Raw genomic sequence first — 20,581 nt, forward strand, 5'->3', positions numbered from 1 at the left:
TTAGGCTTTCTTCTCAAGTTCAATGAGGTGTTTCACACCATCATACATCTGCTTCACAGCTTCAAATTCAGTGAGGCCAAGGCGTGCCTTGTTCGAGATATCATACACACCTCCCTCAGAATCTGAGTGCTCACCATGGATACCACGGATCTGCAAGATTAAGTGCGGATAAATAAACGTCTCATAAGGCGTATGAAATGGTATTTTCTTGTACCTGAAGCTTGAGGCCATCGCAGATCTTCTTGAAGTCCGGCTTGGCTGAGATCTTCGGCAGGCGAATGTGCACCGACGCACGAACAGTGGTTCCTAGATTGGATGGGCAGAAGGTGAGCCATCCGAGGCGGTCATCGCGAGAGAATGGAGCCTGGGCTTCGATCGTCTTCACTCCCTTGATCAAACGCTCCAGAACCTATAATGGCATTAAGTCAAATAGAATTCTGGAACATGAGTAGTAGTTAATAAACACAAAAGATGTGAAAGATAAACAAAGATTTGAGATCGAAGTAAGAAAAACAAACATTCCAGAACAACCTATCCCTTACCTGTCCTACGTTACCGCCATTTTGCATGGAAATAATGCGGAGATGATCCTCCTCGTTGGCCCAAACCAGGAATGTCTTGTTCTTGTTGTGGAAGATACCACGTCCCTTAGGCCAGTATCTGCAGGCGTTTGCAGCCTGGAGGAACCTGTAAAACAACAAACAATTAGGACAGAAACAACCTCTATCTGAGAAATCCTTGCCTGTCTCCTTCTTTGAACAGGAAATGATCCTTGATGAGTTGATTTTGCACATCCTTGGTCATACCATCAAGTGGATAGTAAGTTCCTTGGAGTTCGGGATCCTTGATATTTTCGAAGATCTTCTTCACTTTGGATTCCATCTCGAGGTAGTTGGCCTCAGTAAGGCAAGGGTTGAATGGATAGCCAGCAAGGGATCGACCGCATCTTCAAACGAATGCTATCGGAACCAATCCCGGAATGGAGAATTTCAAGTATTACAAAAAGTGAATTTACAAACCTGACACGAGTTGAGTTGATGTATTTGCCCTCGGGGTCTAGGTCAACAAGCTGGGCCGTCTTTCCCTCTCCGAGATCAGTGGCCGGCTGCTTCTGGCTAGGCGAGAATCCGTTGTGGTAGTCCTAGGATTATCAACAATAATGTAATTAGAATCATAGGGACACCAAACAAGCTAAACAGCACGCACCTGAATGATAGGGTCGAAGAGAGGCTTGAAAAGAGTATAAGCCTCAGCATCAGGAGCGTAGACTCCTACGCCTGAGTCAAGATTGGCTACTCCTGCAAAAAAGTACAGCTCAAGACATTCGAGAAATAAGGAGAATGTATGAATGAATGCTCCAGAAATCACCTCCTTGTGTCAAGAGAAGAAATATAACCATGTAAGAACAAGACACTTTTTTCTTTTACATTTGATAAAAATTACGCTTGAAATAACCAGCATAAATACGTTAAAAAACAGTATCACACCGGATTGGATGACGTCCAAGAGTGTAGCTCCTAGTTTCGTCTTCTTGTCCTTGAGTTGATCCACGACCTGCTTGGTGAGGTACTTCTTCAGCAGAGAGTGGCAATCAGCAGCACCCTACAATGCAAACGAAGAAATTCAATTATTATAGAAAATAGAGGATAAACAAACCAAAAAAACATTTCTCTTAAAAAACTAGTGGGGAAAAACATGAGAACTAGAGAGCACAGTACATGAAAACGTCAATTAATGTACTCCAACCATGTGTAAACAAGAACTGTCAACAATTAGTGCAATGTGTGATATTATTACGGCGAAAGATGGACTCGCTGGCAAAACTGGGGGTTCACAAGTGTTCCAGGCTATCGATCACTGCGGGGCGACTCCGAAATGGCAGCGTGAACTGCTAAGGTGAGAAAAAAAAGTGACGAAAACGATAAGAATGCTCAAGAGTTAGGATGGGATTGAAAAAATCCTGGGTTCATTACATGTTTCATGTTTAATTTGCTTCTTATTTAACTTAAGACTTAAAAAAGCGCTGGATGAGGAACTCAACGTAGTTAATCGCAATAGTCAGGATTATATGGTGATGTTTATTCTTATGTTGTTTTGAATGAGTTATTATTATCATTTGAAAGTCGGAGTACCTATAAAACTATTCATTGTTTACATTCGTTCGTTGACAGAACATACAAACTGTGTAAGCAAATAAATAACGTCACCATCAGTAAAAAACATCAAAGGTCAGAGAAACGAGGCCGATCGCCTCACTAACCTGCAATTTTGCGTAGCCATCTTCGATTTTCTTGATGATCTCCGGAGGTACCGCCATCGTTGAGTCGCCGATACTTGCACAATGAAGTCCGTCGGCAGCGTATTGCTCCCGCAACATAAGCCACGCCCCCACGCAAGTTCCTGATTCGACAGCTGCAAAGCGGCGCGAGTTCAAACGCGCTCATTCCACGCTGTACACCACACCCACCACCCGGCTGAGGTCAAGAGTAAAGATCAACGAATATGAACGTGATCCGCAACGGGACACCGCCAGGATTGACGTGATGGATTTTTTCGCCATCAAAAAACGATGATGGATAGCATGCGATAAAACGCAAGAGTTAGGGGTGTTTTTTTTTTTCTGCTTTAACTACGTGCTCTGGCATGTTCGTTGTAATCCTATGAAAAATCCACCCAGTGTTCAGTTCTTGAATATCGAAGAAAATCCGGAAGAACTAGTTGAATAATCGTAAGTGATATGTCTAAGTGTTTCTGAAACATTCCAAACGGGCCTATCATTTCTACCCGAAGAGAAGAAAATCCAGAAAGTTATAAGTTCCAAAATAATTTAATAGTACCTTAAATCTAATCTATAATTTGTGGGAAAGCAGGATTTTAAGGAGGGATTGCTGGATTACTGAGCTGTTATTTCCAGATATGATCCGGATATCCCGGTATTTCTCTGAGACGTTCTCAGTTTTTCATTGATTTGACTCACATTTTATTTGGTTTTCTACATTTTACACATGGATCTTTCATTTGAAATCCTGATCTCTTTGTAAGCAACAACGATTTCCCAGATATGTAGGATAAAATCTCTGGAGACTCTTTATCGTTTCGTGGATTCACTTTACTAGCATATTTTCTATTCAGCATGAATGGAAAACACAGTGAAGCAGTCTGGATGTGACCATTTATTGAATTAACTATGGAGTGCCCGTTATTTGTGCAGCTGACCAAATTGTACGGATGTGAAAATAAGTGGATTTTTTAGACTTATTTAGAACTATCACTGTAGTTACTTGTAGTATTGTTTGAAAAACACTTTTTAAATATTTCATCAAGCTTTTATTGAAAATTGAGGGTTTTGAGTTTTAGTGTCTCGTCCGAGACGTTCACTCTATGTTTTTTTTTGTTTTTCTTCGCTTTAGACTCGAACATTGCGAATTAAAATATGAAAATCTCTATCGAAAAACGTATACATAATAGTACATAATAGTCTGGACGTTTTTTTTCCTGAAGGAACTGGAAAATCTTGGCTTTAATTATTAGTTATTTTCTCACACACCTACATACATAATTCTTGTCCCTGTGAATAAAAATCACATTTGCAGACCGGAAATTCAGAAGAAACCTGTTATGTCGGTACTACATAAAGTTAATAATATTACATATGTGCTTATATGTAATTATTAATTATAATTGTAGAGTTATTTAGAGTTAATTGTCACTCACCCTTTTATCCTGCCAAGATTTTGCATGAAAAAAAGCGTTCTTTTCAAATTAGTGCTGTGAGATCCTTGCTTTCAGTAATTGTCCCGAAGTCCTGACGTTTAATTTTTTTGTTGATTTTCTTTAGGATGTGTCCAATTAATGCAGAGTAATTGCATTGTCATTTTTGCCATTGACAGCTCAAATTTTTTATATACGCATCCTAGTTTCTGCTGGTATTGTTATTGTTTGTTATTCCTGGAGCGATTCAGTAGAATCACTTCACAAAACATGAAACAATCACTGTGAGTTCTTTGCTCTTTTCCAGAATCAGTCTTTTCAGGAACAGACGAAGCAATCTACCATGACGAAAATTGCAAATGGAGGTTTAATTCGGGATCATTATCCCGTTTACCGAGAGTGTCTCTTGGGTTGCTACTTTTTTTTTCTTGGGAGGCCGCAATAGTATCGCTGTAGTAATTACTGCTTATAGGTATATCGCATTTTTTTTAGGATTCATTGATATAATCAAGTGTTAAATATTCTTGTGTTTTCTTTTCGTTTTCAGGACCAGGCGAAACAATCTAACATGACGAAAATTGCAAATGGAGGTTTAATTCGGGATCGTTAACTTAAAAGAAGTACGATATACGTATTAGCAGTGACAGTTTACAACAATTAAATATCTTCCAGTTTACAACTCCGCAAAGAGTCACAAAAGTGCAAATTTGCGTAGTACAGCGGGTTTTTTTTTTGTATTTAAGTGCTATCACATTCCAGGTTGTCTATGCAATTAGCCAATATTTTTTTTAATGAGAATAGTTGAGCACATCGAACATTTTGAGCATGAACTCAAAAATAATATCTGTATAAGTTGAACTGCTCTATTTTATAAACACTAAACAATTTTTATGCGATTAAATAATAACAGTTAAACAATACAAATGATAATAAGTAATAAATAATAAGAGTAATAATAGTTATTTGTAATCTAGTTTAGTTTTTAGTTTTTGAAAATTTTTGAGATCTTATTATTGCCATTATTTTTTCTCATATGATTATTCTTTCTTTTTCTTGTTAGATTATTCTGCCGACGAAATAAATTAATAATAATAATAGTAATAATAATAACAATAACAAAAGGAAGAAGAAGAGGAAATAATGAAATTTGTTCGAAAACACTAATTATTTATGAAGATAACGTTCTCCGTCGAAGTAAACCGCATTCAATAAAGTTAGCGACCATCATTAAGAGTTTTTCAAGCGGTGGAGAATTCGATTCTGGATAATCTTTGATCTCTTGAAAGTATTTCGGTGCGTATTGGTCTGAGGGAAAAAAATCTTCGCTTGCACTTGGCAAATCTTCAATTAACTCAATAGTCTATCGTTCCAGGAACAATAAATCCTATCAGGCATCTCTTCAAAACGATACCACATGGGAACCGATCGAGCATCTCTGTTTGACTACGCGCCACTCTTTCCGTCACATAAAGCCGAGACCAACACGTACATACTTACTCTGTACACACACGATTCAAGGAAGAATCTTCAAACAGAAGCTGCCCTTTCTACTTTGACGAAATTCCCCAGGATTTTTCACATAAACCCTCTTTTTCCGCATATCTGAAGATAGACTTTGGCATATGATTTTCCTATATAATTCCCTTACAATTGGTCAAAGTAAAAAGAAAATATTTGCAATAATTGCAAATTGTAGTTTATTAATGTTTAATTGTTCGGGGACTCCCACGCCCCTTTCAGACAATTGCTTTTTTTTTGTTGGAAAAAAAGTGATTTATGCAAGAATGAGGGGAACTGATCCCAGAAAATTGTCGTCACTGAAGCAATCCTAAGACACATATTAAACAAACTGCCCAACGATCTGATTTGTGAGAAAAGACATATATCTCAGGAAAAAAGAGAGATAGTGGACTTCAACTCCAAATGTTGAGGAAAATTCCATTCCATTTCTGGAGGTTCTAATATTTCAAGGCAATGTATATGAGATAACAACATGGTTACACATCCGGAGAAGGGAAAGCTGGCGCTACAATTTTTTTGAATACTGGAATAAGAAATAATAGTGGTCATCCTAAATCTGTTCTAAGCAATCTTTAAGGTATCCCAAATTGTTTTGAAACTTGCATATCTCGTTTCCTCTAATGATAATTTTAAAAAAACTGAAATTATTTTAATAGCTCAAATGCAAGGTGTGAAATAAAAGAAATAAAAAGTATGGAAATAAAATAAAATGGGGCAGACAAAGAGGTACAGACGAAATATTGACAGCACTCGATTGTTATCCAGTAAGATTTTTATTTGATTAGTTTTATTCACTATCGTTTCAGGGGCCTTAATAAAGAGAACTCACTTGTTGTGATTAACCACTATTATTTTTTTATCGTCGGTCTAAAATGCATTTGTGGTTGGGTGGACCGAATCAGGTTATGTAAATATTAAATCCTTTGTGGATTAAGAAGAAAAAAAGATGATTTTTCGCCCACAATCCATCCAGTGCTAAGAAAAATGGTTAAATTACTAACATGAGAATGAGGAGTCAGAAGAAGTAACCGTTGCTAAGTAATTCAACCTTTAATCAAATGCCTCGCGGCAATAATCGCCATTAATTTAAAAGAACAGAGAAGAAGAAACTACAGGTAAGTTGCTCGTGTCCAGAAAAAAAGTGATGGTAGAGCTACATAAGCTATGTTTTCGAGTAAATATTATCAAACGACTTCCTCACATTTCTAATGCATTCAGGATGTCAAATGAATAACTACCGTCACCAAGATCTCATGAAAACGACATAGGATAAACAGGATTTTATAAATGGAGATATTTCATGGAATTAGACAAGCGTTCAGGAATAAATTGCTGCTAAAACTGATAAAACAGAGCTCAATTCCTTTTAGTAAAAAAAGAAGTATTTTATTTCCAAGACTACATTTTTCTAAACTACACGGGTTGAGCATCGAATACAGAAGGCTACGAAAAATTGTACTTTCACTCCGTGGTAAGCAAGAGATATCCTATATATTTAGCAAAAAAAAAACTTGTTTTTTTTTTCTATCCTACATTGACACAATATGGAGACAACAAATCCAGAGATAATATGTTATGCGCAAGGTAATGTTGATAATCCTGTTTGACATTTGTGTAGTTTTGACTGGGGAGTTCTCAGTGAACTCGATCCCACCATAACTTTGGAGGATTTCATCCAGATTTATGAGAAAACCACATTTTCATCATGTACACTAATTCACACTCTCTTTACACTTTTAGAAAAGCTCCCGATTTCAACGCACTCACAAGGAGAAGATGTAGCACAGTTCCTGAAAAAATCCTAAAAAATAGGTTATATGGGACCTAAGCACAACATTCAAATTGGTAGAATATAGAAGGCTCACATATTGATGGACAATTTTTTATCTTCATGCTCTGCAGATCAGATCACCTCCATCAATTTCGGGATTATTCGAGGAGGGAAATAGGACAAAATGAGGAGAAACAGATATGTAGATGAAATAAAAAATGAAAAATTAAATAATTCTTTTCATTTCGACGATGTTTATCGTTCTGAATAGAACCTCGTTAGGTATCTACACATATCAGACATTGTCGGATTAGGGCGGTTCCAGCAAGATATATTCATTTAATACATAGGATTCTTTAATAGATTCGGATGTGTGAATGCCCAGTGTATCGTAAACACAATAAGCATAAATATAATAATAGCAATAATAATAATTTTAAATTTGTAAAAATTTAAGTTATTAGGTGTTTGTTATAAAGTCTTTGACTGCTTAAAATGAGTTTCTCTTAAGTAGAACACGAGGGGCTTACAAAATGATCTCCAGTTATTTAACACCTCCGTAAGTTAAAATCCAAATTTTAAGAGGTTTTATAATTGGGATTGGGTCCCGAAACGTCAGGGAACATTATCATGCTATAAGATTGATTGATAAATAACTTCCGCCCACGTACATGTTACTTATTGTTACTGTTTACGCATAGAATGTGTTCCCATACGAGAGATTTTTGTTCTCGATGGACATGGAGAACTTTGATTCGTCTTTAGACAGTAGTCTTATGTTATCCACGTTACTTTTAATTTTTTTTACGATTTTTGAAAATGGACAATTCAAAAATATGTACACCTACCCCATGTAAGGATTTGGGAATTTAAAGAAGGTAATAGTGCTGCGGCCACTGCTCAAAAAATGTACACCGTGAAGGAGTGATAACCGATTGGCCTGTAAGAAATTGGTTTGTCAAATTTCATCCTGAAAATGTGACCTTGAAAGGCGAACCAAGGAGGTCCTCTTTCAGACTTCGATGATAATATTTGAAGTCAATATTGGTGCAAAATCCACGTAAAATATTGAGAGAGTCAGAAAAAAGCTCGAACCGTTAATATCACCAAAAATAATTTTCGCAAAAAATGTATTAAAAAACAAAAAAAAAGAGCTTATTAATGACTTAAGCTAAGATTTCCCTAGTTATTTTTATTTATTTTATTTCATTTATTCTATTATTTTTGTTATTTTCTATTTATTTTTCAACAAGACGCCTCAGGAGGTTTTTTTAATGAAGTGAATTTTCCTACGAACGCTTTCTTGTACTGCTAGACGTAGCTAATGTTTCTTAGCAAAATCGTTATCACGGGATCAAAAAATTATTCAAGAATAAATAAATAAAAATAAAAATTTAAATATAAATAAATATTGTTCAAGAACAATATGAGAGGTTCTGTATACATAACTGAGCTTTTTTTTTCTTTTATCATATTTAAAAGCAAAGACGACGTGCTGTCGCTAGTTAAAAGTGAGGAATTCAGTTCTTGAAAACTCCGTCGACTGGGGATACAAATTTTCATACGAATTTCACGCTACTCACTTCAAAAATTTACATTATTGTACAATATCTGGGCAGTTTTCTTTGCTTGGTTGAAGAAACCTGTTTTTTGTGCTCTAATTGCTCTTAAATTTTGTTAGTGAACAGTTTCGGTTATTTTCCCTCATATTTTCCGGGAGCGTAGCGCCATCCGCCTCGTTTATTTTCCTATAGGCATTGTTTTTACATTGATAAGAACATCTTTATCCTTCGGAATTAAAATCCCCATTAAGAATTAAAAAGGATATTTTGTGCAGTTCTCAGTCGATCCATTGCAAAATTAATTTTTTCAATCGTTCTCCTCGCTCACTTATTTTGCCTCCTGATTATCTTTTTAGTTTTCCTTGACACTCTTGTTACCTTTTTTGATTTTATTTGGATTTTTGCGTACGATGCACATTATTCCGCTATGTCTCTCGAATATATTTCTTGAAAGAAGTTCTACAGATTAATTTTTGTTCATTTATATTCTTCAAAATTAAAATATTACTACCAAACGTGCTGTTCAAATTTCACATTCAAGTTTCTCGATTAAATTTGCTTCAACGTTCTGTTCACAAAACATTTGAAGGAATTTATCCTTTAATTGTTTGATCGATTGGAAATTCGCAGATGGTTATTCTATCGGAACATCAATCCATCAAACCCATTCATCCATCTTATGTCCGTTTGAACAGTGAAAACGCTGTTCTAAGAGAAAACTTCATTTGAAATTTTCTCGAGTGGAACGATTGATTCACATCTTTTGATGTTATATCGAATAATATGTTAACATAAATATTTGCGATAGTTGATAAATTCATTCGAATGTCGTTTCGAATAATTGCTATATGCTTGAGTGACTCATGATTCCTATCGGTTTCTCGTCTATTCGACATTTTTCGTTGTAATAAGGGATTATCATATTGCACACACGAGGATCGTTGTTCCAGACGTCTCAGCAAATGTTCAGATATGTATCTGCTGAAGAATTTACAAAAAAAAAGGGATTAATAGGACCAAAATTCGGATATTATTCCTTTTCTAGGAATCTCTAGATATGCTGTGGATGTGAGAAGTTCTGTTAAAGTAAGGATTTAAATTGGAAAGCATTTTGAATTATTCAAGAAGAAAAATTATTTCTATGGATACAAAAAGGGTAAAACAGAGAAATCTACCTATATTGATATATAACCATCCAGGAAAATTTCAAAAGCACTCCACTGCTAGCTTTTCCTGGACTACAAGTATTTTGCATTCACGCTTGTAAAATTATACTTCACGAGAACTCCATTACTGCTGGAAATCAGAAAAATCCATTAACATATGAACTATGACGTACCAGTTTAAGTAATATTATTTTTTAGAGTAGATTCTTCTTTTCTGACTAAAAATATCCATATCATATTCAAAATATCCAAAAACATCCAATCTTGCTCGTTTGAAGATTCTCAACCAAAGGAACTACCACGAAATCTTCAAACTACGTGGATATGTACAAAAATCAGACTTTCGTCAAGTGAAATGCGCAAAAATTACTATTTTTGGTAGGGTAAAAGGTTAAAAAAACCGGTTGTTGAATAGAAGTGGCCGAATGTTCATAGTAGGTAGGTCCCAGAAATTTTTCGCTTCGAGTAGTGTGTCATATTTTACATATACATTATCTTCATTTTAAATTGCATGGATACATGTAAAATGTTCATATGTCTCACGGATGAACTTCTCACTTCCTGAAAACCTTCCTGAAAATAATAGTTAGAATTTTTATTGCACGACAGAAATATTTGCAGGATTTCCTTCCTTCACAAACCTCTCATGTTTGTTTTCGAACAGTAGTGTAGTTCGGTCAAAACCCCCCTAAGGCCCGGCCCATATACGCATTTGGAAGTGGTTCAGCATAGCTAGTGGCTGCGATCGAGGCGGGACCTTCTTCTGCTGTAATAAGACTGCAGATATGAGCACGGGTCGCGGTGAGGTCCCGTCTCGAACGCGCAACCGCCGGCTTCGCCGCGCCGCTTCGAGCGCAGCGTCCACACAGCTGCACTGGGGTTTAGGGGTTTTTTTACCCGGCTATGCGTCTCGCCGACAAACAATTTTAGGACGGTTGATGGTCCGAAACCGTCTCAAAATTCCCCGAGGTCTTCATTTCTGCTTACTCTACTAAACTTCTCTAGAAAGATAAAAACATTGACTTGATATATCGTCTGGCGCCCATAATTGATTCTATGGGGTGGACACACTTCTATGAATCAGGAACGATTCTGATTTCAAGTCGAACCCGTATGCTTACCCTGAAGGGGACAAATCAATATCGTGCACTTTGAGTGTAGTCCATGTTCGACTTCCTTGAATCTTAGCATATTGAATACGTAGCTTTTTATTGATTTGTTTTTCATTACTTGTCTTTTTTTCAATGATTTCGTGCACTTTACGTCTCACTTCACTTTATTTTTCATCCATATTTGACAATAGAAAAGAGCGGATGTAGCGCAGTCGGTAGGAGGTTCTGCTATGGCTACACGATCGATCGTTGGTTCGGAACCGCTCTCCAAGCTTTATCTCTCCGCTGTCGATAAGTTGGTACCATACTAGTTCGGGAGGATGAAAACACTGACCTGACACATCGGATAGTCTCCGCAAGTCATCGTATAGGCTAACAGGCGCGTAAACTTCAAAAATTTCCGAGTTAAAGTGGAACGTGCAAGCATATCCTCATCCCAGGGATTGATCAACGCCGTAAACCTTATCCACGATTTATCCACCTTAAATCTAAGGACAAATCACCGCAAAGCTTATCCCGACTGTGTAGATGCACCCATATTTTCAACATGATTGCGCGAGGTCCTGTATTTAAGTTGTCTAAATGACCGCGGTGTGCTTTCGATTGGGGCACGGAAACTGATAGGACGAGTTAGTTAGCGATGGGACGAGTTTCAACGGATGCGTGGCGGTGTTGCGAACAATCATCACCACATTTTGTATATGTCAAAACTTTATTTCATTCAATTGTTCCCGAAGTTCTCCCGGTGTTGATTTTCTCACTTATTTCAATGCACTTCTCGTACGCTACAGTTATCGTTAACAAATTTTCTATTCGCTCGTATGTTGTTTTCTTTTCTGTACACGTCTGCACAGCACTGCTAGACCCCTTTTTTCCCCCTGTGCAAGTAAAAACGGCAAGACGGATGGGAAAATTGTTTGAAGACTTGTGACGCTCAATATCGATTTTCAGTTCGAACGCCATGCAACGGGCAGTAAAACGGTGACGAATGTTTTTTCTTTTTTTTTCATCCGGTAAGATTGGAGTTGGAGTGTGAGGGAAGCAAATCTCTGTGAGTTTCTTGCTATTTATTTGTCGTGATAGGACCAGTTCACTTTTTTCGGTAATATTTAACGCTTTCATTCGGACCGGCTTTATTCGTAATGTTATGGACTCAGAGTTTCACTTATTTAGTTAGTTCTATTCTTTTCTAAAACCTCGAATTCATGTAAATCAAATGAAAAGAAAACTGTAAACTGCATCCACGTGTATAATACATAATATTGCTACGGTTTAATTAACATAACATTATAATAAATCATTACTCACTAATTACCTAATTAATTAATCACTGACACTCACTAATTACCACTAAATGGCAAACTTTCTACTACCAGTGTTTCACTGTAGTGATTAGGATTTTTTTTAGGGAAGATCCTCATTTTATTGAGTTTGACAAGGATGATCGCAGTAGAGGTCTTGAACGAGTTTTAATTGACTTTCTAAGCAATCCAAATCTCAGAAACATAGAAGACAAATACAAACAAACAAACATAGAAAACAAACAAATAACAACTTTATTTTGTGGATTCATTTCCATTTCTTCCCGTAAAGTACTCAACTGTAACAACTCAACATAGTAGCCGCCTTAGTTTCTGGATCTCTATCGCAGTAGCAGTTCAAAAGAGAAGTAGGTGGTAGTGGTGCCCTCTCTATGTATGAGTAGACCGAAATTCTGAAGGATTTTATGGACTACTTATATTTTGTAACAAATCTATTTTGAGTCATTTGCTTCTATAAACGTTTTCTCAAAACCTCTTACACTTATTGAAAATTCCGCTTTTTTTTTGTGGCGCATCCCTTTCGAGTTACGGTTTGGCGACTGTTATTGCCCTTCCACCTTAAATATAGTCGACGCGAAGTGTGTTCAACCAAGCGACCGCGACGCATATGCCGCTGCCCACGCTCTGTCTCTGCCTAACAGAACTCTTCTTTCTTCTATTCTATATCAATCGAACGTGTAAAACTCTCACTATGTCGTAAGGATTTGCTGACGACGAGATTTTCATCCTTTTATTACTTCACAATCAAAGTTAACCGAACCGATATCCAGGAGGAGAAATAGGTGAACGGAACATAGGGATTGCTTGAGAAATGCTAATGGAATGAACAGATAAAAGCGAACTAGAAGGAAAATCAATTAATCGTAGAAGGAAACGAGAATATTTAGAGACGTATGCATTTTTTTTTTTGCTGAAAAAACTGACATTTTTACCATATATTCTACACAGGGAATTATTTCCTGAATCTTTCTCTTAGTGTAAAGTTCGGACGCTTCTCCTTGTAAAAAGGTCATATGTACTTCGGGAAAATCGATCGGCCTATTCATCCAGTGCGGCGTGAACCCAGAGTGCGAGAGATCGGCTACACATAGCTGCCATTCCTTCAGTCTTAAACAGTTCCGGGCTTGCGTTCGCAGCGGTGCTTCACAAATCTCCACAGAAGAAGGTATTTTTGTCTCAAAATTGAATATTTAACTAAAATAGCGAGCTTCTTGGACCGGATATTTGCTACTTTTAAAATCCCTTCTCCGTGGCTAGCAATTATGTACTTGGTCAAATTTTCAAATAGATCCTAACCTCTTATTCGCATATACACCCAAACTATATTCCAGAACGTTTGGACGGATGGATCCGACGTTATAAACTGCGGTATTTCCTCCATAAAGTAACATGCATCTTCACTGACTAATTAACGAGATCAAGTTCAGAATATATGTCTACTTTTTCTCTATTCAAAAATCCATCAAATCGCATCTTTCAAGTAAACCTCTTTCTGAATTAGCAAGCTAGTTCCGAAGAAAACCACAGAAATTCGCAATCCTCCACTACTGTAGTTGCAAGTAATGCGCCAGGAACGAAATGACGTATACTTCGTGTGATGTGCGCATTCTCAGCCCTCGCTCGGTGCCCGCAGTGTTCAGTGTGCGGGAGTTCGGACAGTTCGTGTGAGATTTGTTCTACGGCTGTCATCATTACGTTTTCTAGTTGATGATTTTGTATTTGTGTTATTCTAATGTGGATTCGGAGGAGTTGCAGCCGTTTTCCTCAGTTGGATTGCGGACGTGACTTCCCTCAAAATCGATCGACCTGGGCCTCAGCTCTTTTCTTGCCGGCTTCGATAGGCTTTAGTTGTGTTAACTATTCAACATATGATCGCTTTGTATCTTTATACATGCGGATGGTATTCGTTGTCATTTTTCTTGTGGTGTCTATTCCATATTGCGCATCCAGAATCAGTTGAAAATCCCACTGAACGAACTTTGTGTTTACAGGTAAGAATGTTATCGGTGGCAAGGCGCAGTGTCGGAAGCCTGCTGTCACGTCGTACTTATGCGCTCGCTGCCTCCACAACCGACGCTAAACATGGAAATATCGCCAACTATAAAGTTGTCGATCACGCTTACGATGCTGTCGTCGTTGGTGCAGGTGATTCCATCTATTTCAACAATCCTTGACATTGTAAAATAATAAATCAGAGCTCTTTACACCTGCTTTTATTAATTACTACGATGGCCGTCCCCATATCGATCGAGTGAACGTGATGATGTGCCGATGGATTATTATACATTACGAAGCAATGTTGCTTTTTTTTTCAAATGTTGAGATAGTCATGCGTTTAAGAATGTTTTGTATTACGTTCCTCTCTTCAAAGGGGAAATTATGTGTATTAACACGTGCTGAAAAATGCGCACCCGGTCAATTATGAGTAGTTAAAGGGACTTCTGCCATGCATCCTCCTGACCAACAATTGTTTCCTTGAGATTCGACTTGTGAACACTTATTTTGATCGTCTGTCAGCTGCGAATTCTGTCGTCATTGTGGAAAAGAAAGTAAAGGAAGCTTGCAAACAGTTGAATCACCTTGAAGAGATGATTTTGATACAAAAACTGTACCTAATATTTTGCAGCATTAGTACTCGAATAGTTCGAATATTTGATTACACTCCCGCCTTTGTTGCTACAAGTGAGAAGAAGTCAAAGTCATTGTTGTTTGGCGAATTGGCAAAATTCATATTTTTTAAACTATAACAACACGACAGCCGAATTAAAATGTTATTCCTGGGAGCAATTTCGGTGACAAATGTTTCTTATAACCATTAGAGCTGTGACATCGCTGTTTTAGCTAAAGTAACTCGAAGAGTTAACTGGTAAAACCTCTACAACATTCAATTGAGAATTTAGAGTCATATTTGTGGACTTTCTGGACCGAGTTGTAAGCAACTTCATAAATTCGAGTGCAGCCACTTAAAAAAAATCTTAATACTGTAGAGTCAGTTGCTGAATTTCTCTTATAGTAAAAATAGCGTATTTAGTGTTGTAAGAAGCCTAATGACAAGTAATCGGTGTGTGTAGTTCGATTGTTTACATGTCCAGAATCTTTATTGTACTATGATGTGTATACAAACCCCAACTTAGTTTATTGCAACTTTCTGTTTTGACTTTGAAAAGTACTAATTTATAACTTTTTCATAACTTTTTGGTTTCAAAGATGACAGAAATCATTAGGTAGCTGCTTCACTCAACGATTGTCTTCTTGAGATGGACTCAAGTGATGTCGAAACAAGATTGATGGCATCGTGACAGTTGTTTCTTAGCTGTTTGCAAGATACATGAATACCCGTGCTAGATTGATAAATTTGCAGGAACATTTTATTCCTGTAGATACCACAACTTCCACTACTTTGCAAGTGCTGCAGCTTCACTGAGTTTTTGTTAAATCAGCGCTTTATGTACATGCAGTCCGATGCGGCGATATTTGATAAGATTGTTGGTCCGTTCTGCGTTTGCACATCTATCTAAATCCCTGATTTTAATCGATATTCATACATGAGCCGTGGGATCACGTCATCGATTTCTTTTTTCTACAGGAGGCGCAGGCCTACGTGCTGCGATGGGATTGTCGGAAGGTGGTCTAAAAACGGCTGTCATCACGAAGATCTTCCCCACCCGATCGCATACTGTTGCTGCACAAGGTGGTATTAATGCAGCCATAGGAAGTATGAACAAGGACGACTGGCGTTGGCATTTCTATGACACTGTTAAGGTGCTTGATTTATACGTTACTGTTACTTCTTTTAAAATGGGGATCTAGCAGTTGCCTCTTACGTTTCAACTTTTCTTTGACTTCAAGCCTAGCATGATTTGTGGAGAAAAAGTATGAAGTGGGTTAAGCTAATTTAAAGAAAAATCTCCTTCGAGTTATGAAGGATCGTCGTGCGTATTTTGTAAAGTACAGGGCAAATACTACTGACTAGCTAGCATTTGCTGTAGGAGCGTAGAAAAACTCGACGTTTCAATATGATTGAACAATCCTCGTTACCTTTATGTTGAAAGAAGGCCTTAGAGATCGGAACTTTCCCACATACTTTCAATTTTCCCTTTGTAGTTCCTGCATATAAGTGCAATTTGTGTTGCACCTTTCACTCAAGAAACTGGTTCTTTGGGCAATTCTTTCATTTTTCGAGCGAAGTTTGTCCGAGTTCATAATGACGTTACATTTCGAACTCCATTTCCATATAAAACCACCTGGATTTCAACGTGTTTTAGAATGTGTAGCGACGTTTTTGGATGAGTTGTGGTATTTTTCTTTATTTTTAAGTAATTACCTCTCTTTGTTCAAGGGATCTGACTGGCTTGGAGATCAAGATGCCATTCACTACATGTGTCGAGAAGCCTGCCGAGCCGTAATTGAATTGGAGAACTACGGTTGGTATATCAAACGGGATTTCAAGAATATGGTCACGTAATTCATTCGTTCTTCAGGTATGCCTTTCTCCCGTACCGCCGATGGAAAGATTTACCAGCGTGCTTTCGGAGGACAGTCCAACGATTTCGGTCGTGGTGGACAAGCTCATAGGTGCTTTTAAGACTTTATTTTGTTGTTGTTATTTCTCGTCTTTAGTTATTGAAATAAGTAGAGGAAGCTCGTATTGTAACATCTTTACTTTTAAAATAGTTCAGCAAGTGTCTTTTTAAAGTTTTTATAGAGATCAAGGTAGTATTTCTACATGACATCGTTATTTTTATTTTAAACAGAACTTGCGCCGTTGCGGATCGTACTGGACACTCACTTCTTCACACCCTTTATGGAGCTTCGTTGCAGTACAACTGCAATTATTTTGTGGAGTATTTCGCCCTTGATCTCATCATGGACAAGGTTCTTTTCTAGATGATTTTGAAATCTTATCTGTTCTATCCTGTCCCGTATTGAATCTTGAAATTACTCTTCCATTATTCGAACGAGTGAACGAGTCATTGTTCTTGTTCAATGAAGAACAATTAGCCAGAACTCGAAGCTAAAATACCAATCTCTCATAATTTATTGGATGAAATAGTTTATTTAACCCTCGTCAGCTAACAAAACATTACGAATGTAAATATGGCTCTAGTTGCTTCTTAGCAGGGTGCATGCGTTGGTGTTGTTGCATTGTGTATGGAAGATGGAACAATTCATCGATTCCGTTCAAAGAACACAGTGTTAGCAACAGGAGGATTCGGGCGAGCGTACTTCTCATGCACTTCTGCGCACACTTGCACTGGAGATGGTTAGTACGAGAAGAGAGATTCACACAATTTTCTTCCTTCCTCAAAAGTTGTGACGTTAATCTTTACGATGGTAAACCGCTTCCTTGATGGCGTACTTCCTTCTAAATTTTTCTCTCTAATATCCTTAATGGAAAAACGTCTTAGTTTATCGAACTCCGTTAATTAAAATCATTTGTGTTTACCATTCAAGACCACCGCCTCGTCTCTTATTAATCTTTTTGTTTGTTTCAGGAACAGCTTTGGTTGCTCGTGCAGGTATCAGCAACACTGACATGGAATTTGTCCAGTTCCATCCTACCGGTATTTATGGTGCAGGATGTTTGATCACTGAAGGATCTCGAGGTATTGTGTCTTCTATCATTCTCTTTTCTAACGGATTTCTTATTACATGACAAAATGGCTTTTTTTCAGGAGAGGGCGGGTATCTTGTGAATTCCAAAGGAGAACGGTTCATGGAACGATATGCGCCAAATGCTAAGGATTTGGCTTCCCGTGATGTCGTATCTCGTGCGATGACCGTGGAAGTGATGGAGGGACGTGGTGTTGGTCCAGAAAAAGACCACATTTTCTTACAACTTCATCATCTGCCTGCTAAACAGCTCCATGAGAGATTACCTGGTCAGTTTTGTTGTTTATGATTAGTTTTGTTTTTTGCTGACCAGAAATGTTCTACAACACTCGATGAAGATACATCAAATGAAGAAAATATTAATCCCAAATAAATATCTGAGGTTACATTGCTAAGCTCTTTTTGCTAGGGAGACTCTATCATCCAATTAGTCAATTTCTTCCCTATTTTCATGACCAAAAGGAAGCCGATTGGCATTCTTCACGACTGTAGTGTATATTTCATCTAAGTTCCATTTCCATTTGATCGGAAAGTCATGTTCATTCGCAAGGGAGTAGGGAATAAACTATTTTCTCAGTTTTTTTTGCGTAACGTAGAGGATTTATTGCGGTACGTGTCACTCTTGTGATGAGGGAGCTATTTCTGTTAACAAAGTGCTTTTCTACCTAAAAAAAGAAACCTAAAATTAATGAACAATACATATCTCTACTCATTTACTACTTTTCGCCTTTGCAGGTATCTCAGAAACTGCCATGATTTTTGCTGATGTTGATGTTACTAAGGAACCAATTCCCGTCATTCCTACTGTACATTATTGCATGGGTGGTGTCCCAACCAACTACAAAGGACAGGTGGAGTGTTGCTGTTGCACCTTCTTTCATCGATGCTATTCTCTTTTTTGTTTAGGTCATCAGTTATTCTAAGGAAAAAGGTGACCAGATTATTCCCGGACTGTACGCGGCGGGTGAATGCTCCGCACAGTCGGTGCATGGTGCAAATCGATTGGGTGCGAACTCATTGCTTGACTTGGTCATTTTCGGAAGAGCCGCTGCTTTGAGGTAGTCACCGCGCGACAATGTTGCAGTCGTATTCCTATTTGCGTTATATGTTGTATGCACTTGTGGAATTTAGCATTCTCGAACATACTAAGCCTGGTGTCGGTGTTCCGGATCTGCCAAAGGATGCTGGAGAGTCATCTGTTGATAATATCGATTCCCTAATGAATAGGAAGGTGAGCTTTTGTGAAATGAATTCCCTTGAATAGAGGAGATGTTTGACCTTAGTATTCTTAGAATTGTATGTTCCTAATGTTTATTCCAGATTTTTAATAATCTTCTTCTTATGATTCCGGTTTATTATAAAATGTGAATGTTTCAGGATGGTCCATCTACTGCTGATGTGCGACTTCAATTGCAGAAGACCATGCAAAAACACGCTGCTGTGTTCAGGCGTGGAGATATCTTGCAGGCAAGTAAACCTACTGGTCTGTTTATTTTCTCATAGGTTGGGGTAATGTTCAGCTTTGCTCCATTGTGGTTGCTCGAAAGTTTGTTAATGTGCAGCCTATCAGAGTGAAAACATTCAAATTTTCATGTGGCTTCTGTCCGGAAACAACCAGAAGAAGTTATGATGTTAGGAGATGCTGCTCTGCCGAGCAACACAAATTTCTCCTATTATTTCCAGGAGGGCGTTAAAAAAGTGGGAGAAATCTATAAGAATATCGACAATTTGCACGTGTCGGACAAGAGTTTGATTTGGAATAGCGATCTGGTTGAGACACTTGAGCTCCAGAATCTTCTCATCAATGCCATTCAAACCATTGTTGCAGCCGAGGCTAGGAAGGTAAGGTTTTCTTTCACAATGTTGATATATTTCAGTAGGCAACGTAGAATTTTAGGAATCACGTGGTGCTCATGCTCGTGATGATTTCCCCACTCGTATCGACGAATACGACTATGGAAAACCGCTCGACGGCCAGAAGAAGAAGCCAATCGAGGTACTCTCTCATTTTATGGTTATAATCGATAGACTCAAGAACTTCACCAGTCTCATATCCAACAACATTTGTTCATGCTGACTTCTTGCACATATTTCTCTACTCGAAATAGAATTGAACGCAAAGCACTCGTGGTTTCTAATTGCACAGACGATTTGCTATCTTCTAGTTCCAGTCTCATCCTTTAATTTCATATTGGTGCGGAAATGTTTCGTTGTAAAATGTGCTCTAAATTATCCCTTTTCTCTACTTTTTTGAAATTGCCATTCGGATTGCCCTACATAGCATCAAGTACCGTTTGTGATCGTGACTGATATGTACGCCTAAAACTACGCGAGTTAGTATTTTTTTTTACGAACCATCGCACTGCTTTTGCTTTTTTTTCATTTTTCTTTTTGCAAAATCAATGTAGTAACCAATTTCTTTGCAGGAACACTGGCGCAAACACACAATGATTACCTCTGACATAAAAACCGGCAAAGTGAAACTCGACTATCGTCCTGTCATTGATACCACTCTTGACAAGAGCGAAACCGATTGGATCCCGCCAAAGATCCGCTCATACTAAACATTCACAATTAGAATAATCAGTTGTAATATTAACCTAGTTCCACTATTTCCCGTCATATATGGTGGGTGAAATGTTCCGGTTTTCAGAAATTTGTGCTCCGGTTTGTTACTACGGTGGTCTTCGTGCTAGTTAGCTTTTAGTGTACATTCTAAACATAGCTTCAAGTAGATTGTTGATTTGTTTGTAGTTCTTTTTTGTTATCTATTTATGTAGAGTGCAAATGTTGCATTTGGTGA

The 20,581-nt window shown here is 37.7% G+C and overlaps 2 protein-coding genes across 3 annotated transcripts; one reads left to right on the forward strand and one right to left on the reverse strand.

Moving 5' to 3' along the window:
- RB195_021296 (uncharacterized protein) lies at nt 1-2,377 on the reverse strand (the record flags this gene model as incomplete). Its single annotated transcript, XM_064207955.1, has 8 exons — nt 1-150; nt 215-409; nt 543-687; nt 743-946; nt 1,020-1,141; nt 1,207-1,298; nt 1,488-1,602; nt 2,261-2,377. The coding sequence occupies 8 exons, from the start codon at nt 2,375-2,377 to the stop codon at nt 1-3; spliced, it is 1,140 nt and encodes a 379-aa protein (XP_064063836.1).
- Nucleotides 2,378-10,516: 8,139 nt separating this feature from the next.
- On the forward strand, nt 10,517-20,342 carry RB195_021297 (uncharacterized protein; the record flags this gene model as incomplete). Of its 2 annotated transcripts, XM_064207957.1 has the most annotated exons (17): nt 10,517-10,532; nt 13,272-13,330; nt 14,157-14,310; nt 15,752-15,927; nt 16,505-16,589; nt 16,647-16,740; nt 16,920-17,040; nt 17,287-17,428; nt 17,661-17,771; nt 17,841-18,047; nt 18,514-18,629; nt 18,685-18,836; nt 18,910-19,009; nt 19,156-19,245; nt 19,462-19,620; nt 19,676-19,774; nt 20,205-20,342. In XM_064207957.1, the coding sequence occupies 17 exons, from the start codon at nt 10,517-10,519 to the stop codon at nt 20,340-20,342; spliced, it is 2,019 nt and encodes a 672-aa protein (XP_064063837.1). The 2 variants fall into 2 exon arrangements, with proteins under 2 accessions (XP_064063837.1, XP_064063838.1); XM_064207956.1 differs by lacking the exons at nt 10,517-10,532; nt 13,272-13,330 and having other exon boundaries at nt 14,163-14,310.
- Nucleotides 20,343-20,581: the final 239 nt, after the last annotated feature.

The sequence above is a fragment of the Necator americanus genome, chromosome X, assembly GCF_031761385.1.
Source record: "Necator americanus strain Aroian chromosome X, whole genome shotgun sequence".
NCBI classification, from domain to species: Eukaryota; Metazoa; Nematoda; class Chromadorea; order Rhabditida; family Ancylostomatidae; genus Necator; species Necator americanus.